This window comes from Pseudorasbora parva, chromosome 20 (genome assembly GCF_024679245.1).
Source record: "Pseudorasbora parva isolate DD20220531a chromosome 20, ASM2467924v1, whole genome shotgun sequence".
In the NCBI taxonomy this organism is placed as follows: Eukaryota; Metazoa; Chordata; class Actinopteri; order Cypriniformes; family Gobionidae; genus Pseudorasbora; species Pseudorasbora parva.
The window spans coordinates 28,518,339-28,533,023 of NC_090191.1; the positions used below are offsets into that span (position 1 = coordinate 28,518,339).

The 14,685-nt window shown below is 39.1% G+C and overlaps 1 protein-coding gene across 7 annotated transcripts in view; it reads left to right on the forward strand.

The window, feature by feature from the left end:
* Nucleotides 1-14,685, forward strand: part of anks1b (ankyrin repeat and sterile alpha motif domain containing 1B) — a 209,080-nt gene that overhangs the window by 144,045 nt on the left and 50,350 nt on the right. For all 7 annotated transcript variants that reach the window (XM_067427655.1, XM_067427659.1, XM_067427652.1 and 4 more), the window contains 3 exons: nt 729-801; nt 3,965-4,071; nt 13,419-13,517. In XM_067427655.1, the coding sequence (XP_067283756.1) occupies nt 729-801; nt 3,965-4,071; nt 13,419-13,517 (279 nt within the window). The remainder of the gene's footprint in view (nt 1-728; nt 802-3,964; nt 4,072-13,418; nt 13,518-14,685) is intronic.

Genomic DNA, 14,685 nt, shown 5'->3' on the forward strand with positions numbered 1-14,685 from the left:
AAATATCGCAATAATAGACAAAGTAAAAATGATGAAAGAGAGTTTCAGCCTTCAATATGTTGTGAGTTCTTCTTTAGAGTCAAATCTCTTTCAGTTCAGCGCTTCTGTTTAGATACAGGGGGCTTCCCGCTTCATATGACTTCATATAACTCCATAGTCAATAAATTGAATGCGTCACAGCATTTTCCTCCCCATCTTCACCCAGCTGTCAGGTCTTCAAAGGAGAACATATATTAGATATAACTGATCAAAGGGGAGAGGGGAGAGTTCTGCATCCGCTCATCTGGGGCTTCCGAGCCGCTCTCTCTTTGGAGCAAAAACACGGTCCGCCGGGAGACAGGGAAGGCTGTTCTTTGAAGGCAGGTGTTCGGCTTTACGGATGTGAAACGACACTTTCTTCACTCGGAACATCACTGTCATTTTAATGAGGAGACATTCATCAAAAAAACACTTTCCCCGCTCGCTCCCAAACTGACATATTCTCAAACGAAGCTGATTGTGATGAATTGCCTTCCCGAAATCCCCATTTCTCCGCAGGTTTAGCCAACAGTTAAGTAGTTTTGGAGCACAATTACTGGCGTTTAAGAAAAACTGAAAGTGAGCTTGTGGGAAAAGAGCAACAAGGGGAAGTCTGTGGGGAAACGCCATGGAATAATGATATAAAAATAGCGACGAAAGCCTGTCGTTATGCAAACACAATTTATCTCTCTCTTTCTTCCTCTCCACAGATTGACAAGATTATGAGCTCCATAGGTGCTGGAATTGGCACAGAGTTGGAGGGGATTACGGAGAATCACTCAGGTTTGTGTGCCTGTGTGTGTGTGGTGCTGATGCATATAGTGTGTCGTCCCAGTATTTAACATGTATCCATAACTATAGGGAGCTCATGGCTTGATATGAATATCAACTAAAGGCTGTGAAGTGTGCAGCTCTGTGAGACAGGAGGGTTTCCTTCAGTAGTGTCAAAGACCTGCTCATAGACAGGGAGCTTTTTGAGACGTAACCATGGTTACTGTGCGCTCTCCTCTCGTCGCTGTGCTCTTCCCGTAGTCATAACGAGAGCAGGGGGACAAGAAGTGGATAGATAGTTTAGACCTCTAAGCACTGATCTTGGGACAGTTTTGTTGGGAGGGGGAGGAGCATCTCATTTACCGGAGGTCACTGTCCTGAGATTCTCGCAGCAATGATAGCGAAAACCTTTAAAGCTAATAATGAGGAAAGTAACGTTCTCTCCTCGCCTCTCCTCTTACTTCAGCTCTTCCCCTCTCAGCTCCTGTCCTCTCTCCACTCCCCTTGCCTCTTCTCGCATCCTCTCTTTTTGCCTCTTGTCCTCTCCTCTTCGTTCGCCTCCTCTCACCTCCTTTCCTCTCTCCTCTCCGCTTGTCTCCTGTTGCCTCCTCTCATTCTCCCCTCTCACATTTTGCCTTCTCGCACGTCCTCTCGCCTCTCCTTTTGCATCTTCTCTTGTCTCTTTTCCTGTCATTCTCTCCTCTCCTTTCACCTTCTGTCCTCTCCCATCCTCTCTTTCTGCTTATCCTTTAGCCTCCTGTCTTCTCACCTTCTGCTACCCCTTCTCATTCTCTTGTCTCACCTCCTCTCCTTTTGTATCCTTTCCCTTTGCCTACTCTCTTCTCCTCCCATCTCCTTTCCTCTTTCCTCTCGTTTTGGTTTTCCTCTTGTCTCCTGTTGCTACCTCTCATTCTCTTCTCTTCTACATCACCTTTCACCTCTTATCTCTCCTCCTAACCCCTCTCTTTTTGTTGACTCCTTTCCCGTCTTTCTCTGCTCTCCTTTCACCACCTTTCCTATTCCTCTCTTTTTTGCTTCTCCTTTCACTTTCTGCCCTCTCTTCATCTTCTCTTTGTGCCTATCCGTTTTCCTCCCTTCTTCTTCTCACTGCAAAAATGCTTTTCTTACTTAGTTTCTTAGTCTTGTTTCTAGTCAGAATTTCAAAAAAATTCTAACAGTATGAAACATTTACTAGACAAGTAAAAAATTATTCTTGTTTTGGGAAAAAAACCCTCAAAATTAAGGGATTAAGCAAAATAATCTGCCAGTGGGGTAAGAAAAATAACCTTAAAACAAGATTATTTTTCTTACCCCACTGGCAGATTATTTTGCTTATTTTAAGCAAAAAAATCTCTTATTTTTGAGTTATTTTTTCCCAAAACAGGACAATTATTTTTGCTTGTCTAGTAAATACTTCTTGTTTTAAGAATTTTTAGATGTTTGGACTAGAAAAAGACAAAAATACTAAGTAAGAAAAGCATTTTTTTTTTTTTGCAGTGCTCTCACCTCCTCTTCTTTCTGCCTCCTTTCTTTTGCCTCTTCTCCCACCTCCTCTTCCCTCTCTTTTTGTGTTTCCTCTACCCCCCCCCCCCCCCCCCCCGTCATTCTTTTCTATCCTTTCACCACCTCTCCTCTCCTCCCCTCCCCTCTCTTCTTCCTTTTGGCTTTCCTCTTGTCTCCTCCTGCCTTCTCACCTGTTATTCTCTCATCGTCTTTTGCCTTTCCTCTCACTTATTTTCTTTTCACATCCTGCCTCCACTCCTTTAGCCTCTCCTTTTATCTCCTCATGCCTCCTCTCCTGTCCTTCTCACCTCTCATTTCACTCTTTTCCCTTTTCTTATCCCTTTCCTGCCTCTATTCTCGCCTCCCCCATTCTCTCCTCTCGTTTTGCATCATCTAAATGTGCCTCTCCTCTCCTCTACTTTTGCCCCTTCTCTCCTTTCGTCTCTCTCCTCCTCCTCCCACCTCCTCTCCTGTTCTTGCACATCTCCCCTCACCTGTCGCTCACCTTATCTTTTATCCCCTCCTATTCTGTTTGCCTCCAATCCCACCTTAACTCTCACCCTTCCCTTTGTCTCCTCACCTTTTCTTTCACTGCCTCCACTTTCTCTCCTCTCTTCCTTCTCCTCCTCTTTTATTTCTCCTTTTGCCACCTGTATTGTTGCCTTTTGTCTAGCATCACCTCCTTTCATCTCTTCTCACCTTTGCTCTCCTCTCATCTCCTCTGCTTTCACCTCTTTTGTTATCTCTCCTCTTGTCTCATCTCCTTGCCTCTCCTATACTTTTGTCTACACCTCGCCTCTCCTCTGCATTGGTCCCTGGTTTTTTCTGTGCTCAGAAAGCCCATTTGTGTTGCCATTCCACCAGTGCTCACAGACGCCCACAGAGTGTGTGTATGTATGTGTGTGTGTATGTGTGGGAGGGAGCAACAGCAGCTTCTGCACTCAGACAAAGAGGCTGGGGTTGATCTGATGGCTATTATCAGCAATGTGAGGTACAGCTAGTGGAAAGAAGGGAGGGAGAAAGAGAGACCAAGAGGGAGGGAGAGTGAGAGAGCGCACAGTGGCACAGGATGCAGAGGCATACAAATGAGTGTGGGAGTGCTGGAGAAACAGAATTCTACCAAGCAAGCTGCACGCTGTCATTCCTATCCTCTTGCACACACGCGCGCACGCGCTCGCTGCCGCACGCGCAAATGCACACATGCACATGCCTGCACTCTCCACGCATTGAGACACGGGTTGAGCAGCACAGTGGCGGAAGCGGTGGTTGGTGATCGCGCATCTCTCACCTCTCTTGTGGATGTAATTTGGAGCCTTCAGCATGTCTACCTCCACAGCCGGCGTACTTCTCCACCAGCACGGACCCTAACGCTCACTCTCCTGAGAGGACCCCGTTTTACTTTGCTCTCTCTTCCTGTTTTCTTCCCTTTCTCAACTGTTTTCCAAGCATTACTTTCTTGGTTTACCACTTTTCAACCTCCTTTTTCTCGCTCTCTCTGTCTCTCCCGTTTCCACTCGCGCTGTCCGTCGCTTGTTGAGCATGGCGGGTTCGTTTGACAGTCACTTTGCGCGGAACATGATGTGGCAGTGCCAGCTCTCGCAGCCGGACTGTCGCTGCTACCGGGTGGATGGCTACTCACTTCTCAAACGCCTCCCTCTGCACCCCTTGATAGGCCCCCGCTGCCCCGTCCAGTCCGTGGGACAGTGGCTGGACAACATCGGTCTGGTGCAGTACGAAAACCACCTGCTGTCTAATGGCTTCGACAACGTTCAGTTTATGGTGAGTGTCTCCTTCACACTTCCATCTCTGTCTTTCCCTACGGCCAGTTTTCTGAGTGCCTTTTTTCCATTAGTCATCAGTTGCTTCTTGTGGGTGGTGTGGGTTTGCATGTGTACTTGAATGTTTCTTGTTCTGTTTGTTCTCAGGTAAGCTGTTTTGTGATTATGTGAGATGTTTGTGATGTTCGGTCCTCAGTGTCTTAATTTGTTGGTCTCCTGTTACGTGATTGTTGGAAAATGCTCAGTATTGATTCGGTAGACCTTAAAGGTTTTAAAAGCTGTACAATTTCCTTGAATTTTTTTGACATTTAATATGTGAATTTATTGCCTGGCCTGTATTTTTCCTGTCTGTACTCTCATATCAGCACTTTGGAAACTTTGAAACATCTAACATGTTTAGTTTAGATGATTGTAGACATTTTATTAAGTAGGTGTTCAGTAAAATCCATACTGTAGGATAATATAAATCAAACAGAAAATAAAGAAAAAATATTATTAGAAATGAGAAAAATCAACTTAATATCTTATGCTGTACATATTGTTGTACTTATTATCTGGTAAATAGTCTTTTTGTTGTGTTCTTATTGGTTTTGTTGTTCTCATTGATGCATTGCATTCCAACACGTGGTCAACGTCACTCCTGACAATGCAAAAAAACATGTGTGTGTGTGTGTGTGTGTGTGTGTGTGTGTGTGTGTGTGTGTGTGTGTGTGTGTGTGTGTTTGGAGGAGAAAGTGTTAAAGCAATCAGTGTTCTACCAAGCAATCATAGTTGTTTAGGAGCACCTGTAGAGATAAAGGGGCAAGTTGGAAGATGTTGTTTCCAGAAAGAGTCGATCAATACGAATGCACATTTATGATTTCCATATTGTTCTGCAGAGCGAGATCACAATTTGGGCAATTCTTGGGCAATTCAATTTGGCCAATTCACAATGAAGCACAGAAGGCAGACAAATTACTTACCACTTGCAAAAAGCATACTATGCTCAAACTAATAAACATATACTGGTTATTGCTGGTCTGTAGGGCTAGCAGGTCAACTGGTGTGATTGTTTTCCAAAGAAATCTTGCTAGTTAAGCTTTTTAAGAAGCTTTTTTGGGTTGACCAGCACACAGTCCATGTTGTTGGTCAGTTATGCTGTTTTTTTTTCTGCTGACACAGAAGTCATGAGTGACTAAGTAACTAATTTTCTAACAATGAATCGCTTTATCCATATTTTTCATACTTTTCCCTTTGGTGTAAAACAAACACTACATTGCAAAAAATAATTTTCTTAATCAGTGTACTTTTATCTTGTTTTACAGTATAAATGCGTAAATGTGCTTAAAACAACAGACATTTACTTGAGAAACATTATTAAGGCCTGTTTTCAGAAAATAAATCCTGAATTGCACATACTCTATTCATTGGTTCTAAGAACAAATCTTACAAAATTTGGTGAGAAAAAAAAAAAACTATTTGCCACAGGGGAAAAGAACACTTTGTGTCTTAGACTGAAAAACAAGACACAAATACTGATTAAGAGATTTTTGTAGTGTACAGTATTCAGACCATTAGACCAAATGTGAACTTCATATTATTGAAGTAGTTTTAAGATGCTTCTAGAACGATGCCTTTGAGCAGATGCAGTGAGTCACTGTAATCTGTTTTGTTATTTTGCTTTCTGCTTGGCTCTACACTTTAAGACTTCTAATTTATTTGCTGCAGACTGTGGCTCTATAAGGAAACAATTTGACAACTACCTCTTTGCCAAAAGGATCTGTTGCTTTTCAGAAGAATGTCTAAAAGGCTGTCGTAGTGCAAATAGCCGTAAGATTGTCAGTAAAACAGGTGGCGCTCGCAGGTGAGCCACAGAATCATGGGAGATGTAGTCCACACACAGGCATAAACTGTGACTAAATCCTATAGATTGTGTGAACGAATCGGATGCTCGTGCATATGTTTGTGTGTAATGAGTCGTTTTGCGAGTGTTTAGTTGCTCATGCTGATTACCCTCCCCCAGTTCTGACCTGCATCCATTCCTGTGGTTGCCGAGGCAACAGAAAGAAAGGAAAGGAATAGAGTACAGGAATAGAGTATTTTAGCTATAGAATTTTTTTTATTTTTTTTAAATGTGCATTTCCTTCCCAACTGTTGTCAAGGAAATGGATTACGCTGTTTCCCTGCAGAGCCTTTTTAATAGGGTGTTAAAAACCTCCCAAAGCCAGTGTTGATTCGTCAGCACCCATCATAATGCCAGCACTGACAGCTTTACCTGCTAGCAATACAAAATACTAAACGTGACCTTATCTGAGAGGTAAAACAATCAAAACTCTATTTATAAACATGCTCCCAGCGGTTCTCATTAATTAATAACTGCGCACAAGGTGCATTTATGCAAAAAGGTTTTCCTTGAAGAGTTCTGCCGGATTCAAAACAGGTGCATAGCATTAAATTGCTTTCATTGTCATATTGATGGATCCCAGATATTTTAATAATGAAGTAACGTATGTGCCTGTAGTAAGAAATTAGCATAATACACACCCACCCATCGCTATGTAAGTGATTTCTGCACAACCTCACTTGTACAGATGCAAACATTGAGAGAGAAAACGACACTCTCTAATAAAAATTATGCTCTTTAAGGATGTTTAATTAAATAAATACGTTTTATATACTCTTAGGTTACACATGAATGTGTTTCAAACCTTCATTAGCCAGCTATTTTCTATTCAGAAAATGTTTTGGAATAGAGCTGTAATGCGTTTTAAGACTATTAAATAAGTAAAACAATTATACATACAGTATATACTTTATAGACTACTGTTCAAAAGTTTGGGGTCAGTAAGAATTGTTTTTTTGTTTTGTTTATTCAGCAAGGATAAATTACATTGATCAAAGGACAACTATTAAAATTGATGATAATAAGAAATGTTTCCTGAGCACCAAATCAGCATATTAGAATGATTTCTGGAGGATCATGTGACTCTGAGGACTCACAGAGTAATGATGCTGAATATTCAGCTTTGCCATCACCGGAACATACATTTTAAAATATATTAATAGAAAACAATTATTTTAAATAGTATTTCACACTATTGCAGCTTTTACTGTAGTTTTTTAATGTAGCCTAGGTCGGCATATTACTTAACAAAATCTTATCAACCTCAAACTTTTGAATGGTAGTTTATGTATATTTTTTCTTAAATATTCAAATGAGCTTACAGACATTCTCAAATCTCATTGACCCTGAGATCCCGTGGAAACTGTTTTACAAGTAATGAAACCTTCTAAAAGTTACTCAAGGTAATGATCTAGGAAGTCTAGTAAAGGCATTAGTGATTTCACCTTGCTGCCTTCTCAGACTTTTTACAAATAGATTTCCTGAATGCCTTATCTGCCATTTGTCCCTGTCCCAAATGAAACCCTAAGCCCTCGCTATCTTCAATGTTAATCTACACGTGATTTATTGCAGCTTTGAGTGTCTGCTGCTATGGTATTGTGGACTTAACGGACACTTGTACGCGCTGGACATTGTAAGTCCAGAAGGCCGCGAGTGCGTATGAAGGGTGTACTGGTTCAACGGATCACAAAACTCACAGTACAGATTATATTACATCTTTGAGTTGCGGATCGGATAGTTTTTAAATCACGATTAGATAATTTTTGGGATCAGCAAGGGAAAAAATATTTGGGGGGTGGGGGGAGGGTGTAACTTCTTATAACAAAGTTTCTAATAAAATAAGCACTAACTAAAGATGGATTAACATGATTGACATTTAGACAACAGCAGGTATTTATAGGCTGCTGTCACTTTAAGACCGAATGCACAGATCCAATATAATGCTACACATCCTTCTCTTGTTCTCTTTCTCTTGAGGCATAACCAACTGTGTTTACGAGAATACTTGCTGAGACTGGTATTTTGACCAAATTTCTCCTAGCGCAAGGAGACGCGAAAGTGGAATCAATTCAAAGTTTGCGCATTATCTGAAACGCACCTCTCTCTGTATGTGTGCGTGTTCGGGTGTGTGCGGCTGCGCCCGCAAATAACAGCGTGCAAGTACAGCATTCAATTCTCCTCTGCCTCTTTTAGCACAGTAATAGTTTAAAATCTATTGAATGTGTAAACTAGCAAGACCAAACACGTGCAAATTAAAAACTTGCAGTCTATCTCGTGCGTGCCGAACCATGGAGCCTGGTCCATACGGATCACGGATCAACAAAGGTATTTGCGACAGGGCCGTTGGTCAATCAAGCATTTAGTCCCACCCCAAACTACCATAATTGGTTGAGCCAGTGTTGTCTCTGCACATTTAATATTAATAAATAATAATAATTAGTTAGATTTATATAGCCCTTTTCAAAGCAATCAAAGGGCTTTACATTGAAGGGAGGAAACTCATCAACCACCACCACAGTGCAGAACGCTCACCACACACCAGCTGATTGGTGGAGAGGAGACAGAGATGAAGCCAATCAGGATATGGGGATTATTAGGAGGCCGTGATGGACAGGGACCGATGGGCAAATTTGGCCAGGATGCCGGGGTACACCCCTACTCTTTATCGAAGAACATCCTGGGATTTTTAATGACCACAGAGAGTCAGAACCTCAGTTTAATGTCTCACCCGAAGGACGGAATTAACGGAATTAACAGGATTAACGGGACGGGATTAAACTGAGATAAGTGTTTTAACATTAAAAAATACATCCATCACCTTTAAGTGTTTTAGTCCAGTCAGCAGTTCATTACTATGTATTTGTATTTCTTAAGCTAAAGCATCTCCTCCGGATGAATGGGACATCTGGATGAACCACAGAGACACACTCTCTCTGCCTCTGGTCTCTGTAGGACGGAGCTTCTGAAAGGCCTTCAGATACAATTAATTTTAGATGGAGGTCTGCTGCTTCTCTCTGATGTGCTAGGCTTGTAAAGTATCTCTGAATGTTATTGCTTTTCTTTTTCTTCAAATAAAGTTGATATAAGACGAACTGCAGTACGTAGTCGCGGTGTTCCCCTCGGTATTAGGAAGATCATGAATACAGCACTGGCCTGAAACATTTAGTTGGAACCAATGTGTCATTTTACAAGTCGAATTTTAAACAATGTACTCAGTATGAAAGAGCTAGTCAACATCATTTCCTGAGAGAGTGTTAAGTGCCAGAGAGATGATAGTGGTACCTCACTTCAGGACCTTTGGGAGTCTTGAAATGAACAATCTTTGTTGCTGGTCATTTATCTTGCTTTGAACTTTGAGGATTTGAGATGGTGTATTTTTCTTTTATGTGCTGTTGTAGAACCTTCACACACTGACATTATTATTTTGTAATAATACAATATATATTTATTTTAAAATAAATGTTCCCCGCCCCTCAGAAAGAACATGTTTTATTGTAGATGACAGTTTTGGAGTTACCTGGAGACATTTTTGAAGAAGCGCAGCATCACAAAGCGAGGCGTAAACAGTTTGCCATTTCCTGTTTTCTGGTTATTTCAAGGGGTAGTTCATCCAAAAGGGAAAATTGTATCATCGTGTTGTTCTCAACCTTTATGACTTTATGTGAAACAGAAGATTACCATATTCAAAAGTATAGTTTTGTGTTGTGTTGTACTTTGCTTAGTTTTGTGTATGTTCGTACAATGAAAGTCAATGTGGCCCAGTGTTGTTTTAGCCCCCATTCACTTTCATTTAATGGACAAAAACATTTCTTCATAATATCTACTTTCCTGTTGCATAGAATAATGAAAGTCATATACAATTGGTTGAATAAGGAGTGTGAGTAAATTATATTTTGGTGAACAATCCTTTGGTGATGTGTTACTTTGGTGTTATTCAGGCATTTCTGGTAGCAGCATTCAGCACATCTGTATTCACACCACTTGCACTCATGAGAATGGAGATTATTTCAACTTTTTAGAGCTATAAATTGATTAATAAAATTAAGTATGTTTTTACTTTTCCCGATTTTTTAAATTTTATTTTTAAAAAAAATGCAGCAAAACCAAAATTTATTTAAACACCTTCAACATTTTCTCACATTATCACAGTTTGTTTGCAATAGTTTAGAAAACTTTAATAAAATATGAGTAAAACTGTGCCAGAACAAATTCATCTTGATAATGTGAGATAACTTTGACAGAAAGGTATGTAATGGATTACAATCAGCCAATCAGCTGTCAGCTGTTAAATTTTAGTGCACAATTAGATAATACCAATTTAGGTCCACCAATTACCAAGCAATGCTCCATTTTGTTCCGTCTGTAGTGTAAAAGAATTAGGCAACACTTAGGCAAAAAATGGTCAGGTCAAAGTGTCTGAACCATTTTGGTCCCAATTTTTTTTATCAATTTTACTAGTAGTCCAGTGTATGAAGAATTTTGGAAATGTTACAGTTTACTTTATTTTTATATTATCACTTACATAAATTAAATATAGTGTCCTGCACCCACTAGTGAAAAAAGATTTTTGGTGTATAAAAATACTGAATAATTTTTCATTTGACTATGTATATTTTCTTTCAAAGTGTAGTGGATTTATTTCCTAACATTAAAGGGATAGTTCACCCAAAAATGATGACGATGAAGACACAGATGAAGATTTTTAACTCCAACTGTTGCAGTGTGACAATCATATAAGGCATGTGAATGGTAACCTGCATCTAAGAGAGTAAAAAAACAAATCCATGTGGCTCGTGACAACTCATTGATGTCTTAAGACACGAAACAATCGGTTTGTGCGAGAAGCCGAACAGTATTTCTATCATTTTTTTACCTCAAATACAACACTATGTCCAACAGCCTTCAGCGCACGATTACTTACGGTGAGTGAGGTCAATGTACATGATATGTAGAAATACTGTCCGTTTTCGTGTCTTAAGACGTCAATGTGTCACAACCATGAGCCGCAGGGTTTAAAATTTGTATGTGCATGTTTTTTTACTCGCATAGATGCATGTTACCATTCACATGAATTTGATAAATGACATACTGCAATGGTTATAGTTAAAAATCTTTATTTGTGTTCTTCTGAAGAAACAGTCATCTTGGATGCCTCGGGGGTAAGCAGATAAACATCACATTTGCATTTTTGAGTGAACTATCCCTTTAAATAAAATACTGTGTATTTTAACCCTTACCCGAAGCAGTGCAGTGCTGATCTTCTCATTAGTGATGTTTTTCACTCATTGATCTTATTTCATACCTCTTGAGCTTCCATTCTTAAATTAAATTAAGGCAGCCCAAAGAAGTGCTTTTTTAAAACTTAACAAAGAATCACACAGAACACAGTGAAACAGCTCATTGCTTTAAAGTAGTTAAGGAAGGATGTTAAAACGGTAACATTTTGGCAGCACTTTTAATTTTACACATATGCCGAAATGTATTCACTGTACCACACTACTCATAGTTTCCAAATTGCCATTATGCACTGAATACTCAGAATGGCCTGTTGCATTTGCCTAAATTTGCAGAGCACACTGTATTTAAATACCTCAGACCTTTAAATTGTAAATGAACATGAATTATCAAGTGTAATTTTAAACTATGTTCAAAACCCATTATTTGATCAAACTTGATCAAAGAGTTACGACTTTACACAAGCTTGGATTGATCATGTATTATTTTCTAAGATGATAACTTACTGCCGCTTGCTGAATTAAACATGCAGTGTAATGTGACAGCAATGAAGGATAACACTCTTAAAAATATTTATCTTTGCATAATGCATAGTGTTATTTATAAAACGGTATGCAGTAAGCAGTGAGCTTTCAGTAAGGCTATGCTGTGATTGATGAGTAATGTCTTGGGACACCTGCAATCAATCTAAATCTACTTGGTGTGCCATTACTCTGGTCTGGATTGTATGGCTTTGAATGGAGCAGATGCTGGTGCTCAAAGGTGATTTCATCAGATATAATTTATACTTGAGATGGATCGCTAAGGTTATTCAGCTTTGTGGAGTGATACAGACACATCATATCTGCATTATCTGTCTGCATGTTTTCGTACACCTTGTATTTCCGTGTGAGTGCTCGCGCGCCTGTGCGTGCGTGCGCGCGTGTGCGTGTGTGTGTGTGTTAGAAATAGTGTGTATTTTCAGATCTCAGGCCCTGTTGGATAGGAGGTTGATTGTCTGTTTGGAGTGAAAGGTCATTAAAGGTGAAACTCAGTATGAAACAGCAGTTGCTTAATAGCGCTGTGTGTGTGTGTGTGTGTGTGTGTGTGTGAGAGAGAGAGAGAGAGAGAGAGAGAGAGAGAGAGAGAGAGAGAGAGAGAGAGAGAGAGAGAGAGAGAGAGAGAGAGAGAGAGAGAGAGAGAGAGAGAGAGAGAGCATATGTGTTTCTTGCACCTGTGCACATCAAGTTGGAGATTGGTGATTTGAATACTGTTTGATGGCCTTTTGGATCTCCTGATTGGGTTGTTCGTGCAAACTGAAGAGGGCAATTTTTTTAATTAGAGAAAATTACAGTGTATGCCTTATTTATGTGTCCATGCATACTAGATGAAATCTGCCTATGAATAATAATAGTATTTTAATTCATTATTATTATTAATAATAGTACTTATTGTATTGATGCATTTTCTTTTTATTTATTTTGTTACAAAAAATAGAATATTATTATTAATTTGTTTATTTGTTTTGTAACAGCAACATTAACATGCACCAGTTTATAGCAATACAAACAATTCGATTTTTTACAGCAGGACAGTAATGTTATGTAATAATAATAATAAAAATTATAATTATCATTCATTTGTTTATTTGTTTTTGTTACTACTTCAGCATGGTATGTTGTACCCTTGAAGCAAAAAATTTTTTTTTTTACTGCAGTGCAGTAATGTTGTGTATTATTATTATAATTATAATTATTATTATTATTATTATTAATAATCATATTAAGCATTATTGTTATTATATTTATTTGTTTGGTTTGTTACTACACAACACATTGCAGTGAACCTTATAGCAGTACAACATTTTTTACTTTTTTTTTTTGTAGGGTAGTAGGCTAATGTTGAATGTATCATTATTAATAATGATATTAATAAATAAATAAAACTAAAATGAAAAATTATAATTTAATAATAATAATAATATATTATTATTATTATTATTATTATTATTATTATTATTATTATTATAGTAAAAAAATGTTGTAACTTTTTGACGTTTTAACTTAAAAAAAATCAACTGCAGGATATCATGTTGTGCAGCATTATTAATAATAATATTAATAAATATTAACAATTATCTTTTTAATTTTTAATTTTGTTTGTCACTACTTCAATGCATTGCAATTAATCTTATAGTATTACAAATTATTTGATTTTTTTTCATATATATATATATATTTTTTGTACTTCAGGGCAGTAATGTCGTGGAGGACCAGGACCTGCTGGAGATCGGAATTTTAAACTCTGCCCACAGACAGCGACTTCTTCAGGCTATTCGCCTGCTGCCCAGGGTGAGTACAAACATCAGGGACTCTGACTCTCTCTCTCTCTCTCTCTCTCTCTCTCTCTCTCTCTCTCTCTCTCTCTCTCTCTCTCTCTCTCTCTCACTCACTCACTCACTCACTCACTCACTCACTCACTCTCTCACTCTCTCACTCTCTCACTCTCTCACTCTCTCACTCTCTCACTCTCTCACTCTCTCACTCACTCTCTCACTCTCTCTCTCACTCTCTCATTTAATTACTTTTCTTTATTTGTCCCTTTAATGGAAAATAGATTTGGGCTATACAGGTTAGCTGCATAACAAGATACCCACACAATCACACAGTTGTGTCATTTGAACTAGAGTTCAACAACCTTATAGGAACAAAATAAATCTTATAGCGGTTGTATCTGAACCTTGGAGTACGAAAACGTTGACCCAATGGAAGTTCGGATTCTGGATACAGCACTTGAGAAGGGTCAAATGTAATTTTCTTTGCCTGATTAAAAATAATTTTGTTGAATATGGACTATAGATTGGGGTTAACCCCCAGACCAACCACTTTCATTGCTATATGCACCAACTAGTTCAGCTAAGATCTAAGAGTAACTGTTATATTACCGAACCCGGCCGCTATACCATAAAGTATGAATGATTCCATACAGGCCTCTGAGCAACTCCAAACAGTCTGAGCCTGCATGGCATTAAAAGCAGAGCTCAAATCAAGAAAGAACAACCTGGCAAGTCTTGGGGTCCTCCAGATGTTTTAAAACATGATGTACAACAGTAAAGGTAGCACCATCAGTGCCCCTATTGATTTGATAGACAAACTGACTTGGTGCTTCTAGCTCCTGAAATATCCGCTAACAATGTATTCAAAACCAGATGTTGAGGTTCTCTCTGGGAGTGACGAGGATGGATAGGATCAGGAATGAGTACATCAGAGGGACAGCACATGTGAGATGTTTTGGAGACAAAGTTAGAGAGGCCAGGTTGAGATGGTTTGGACATGTTCAGAGGAGGGAGAGTGAATATATTGGTAAAAGGATGCTGAGGTTAGAGCTGCCAGGCAGGAGGTCAAGAGGAAGACCAAAGAGGAGGTTTATGGATGTAGTGACGGAGGACATGTAGGTAGTCGGTCTGAGAAAAGAGGATAAAGAGGATAGGACTAGATGGAGGCAGATGATGGACTGCAT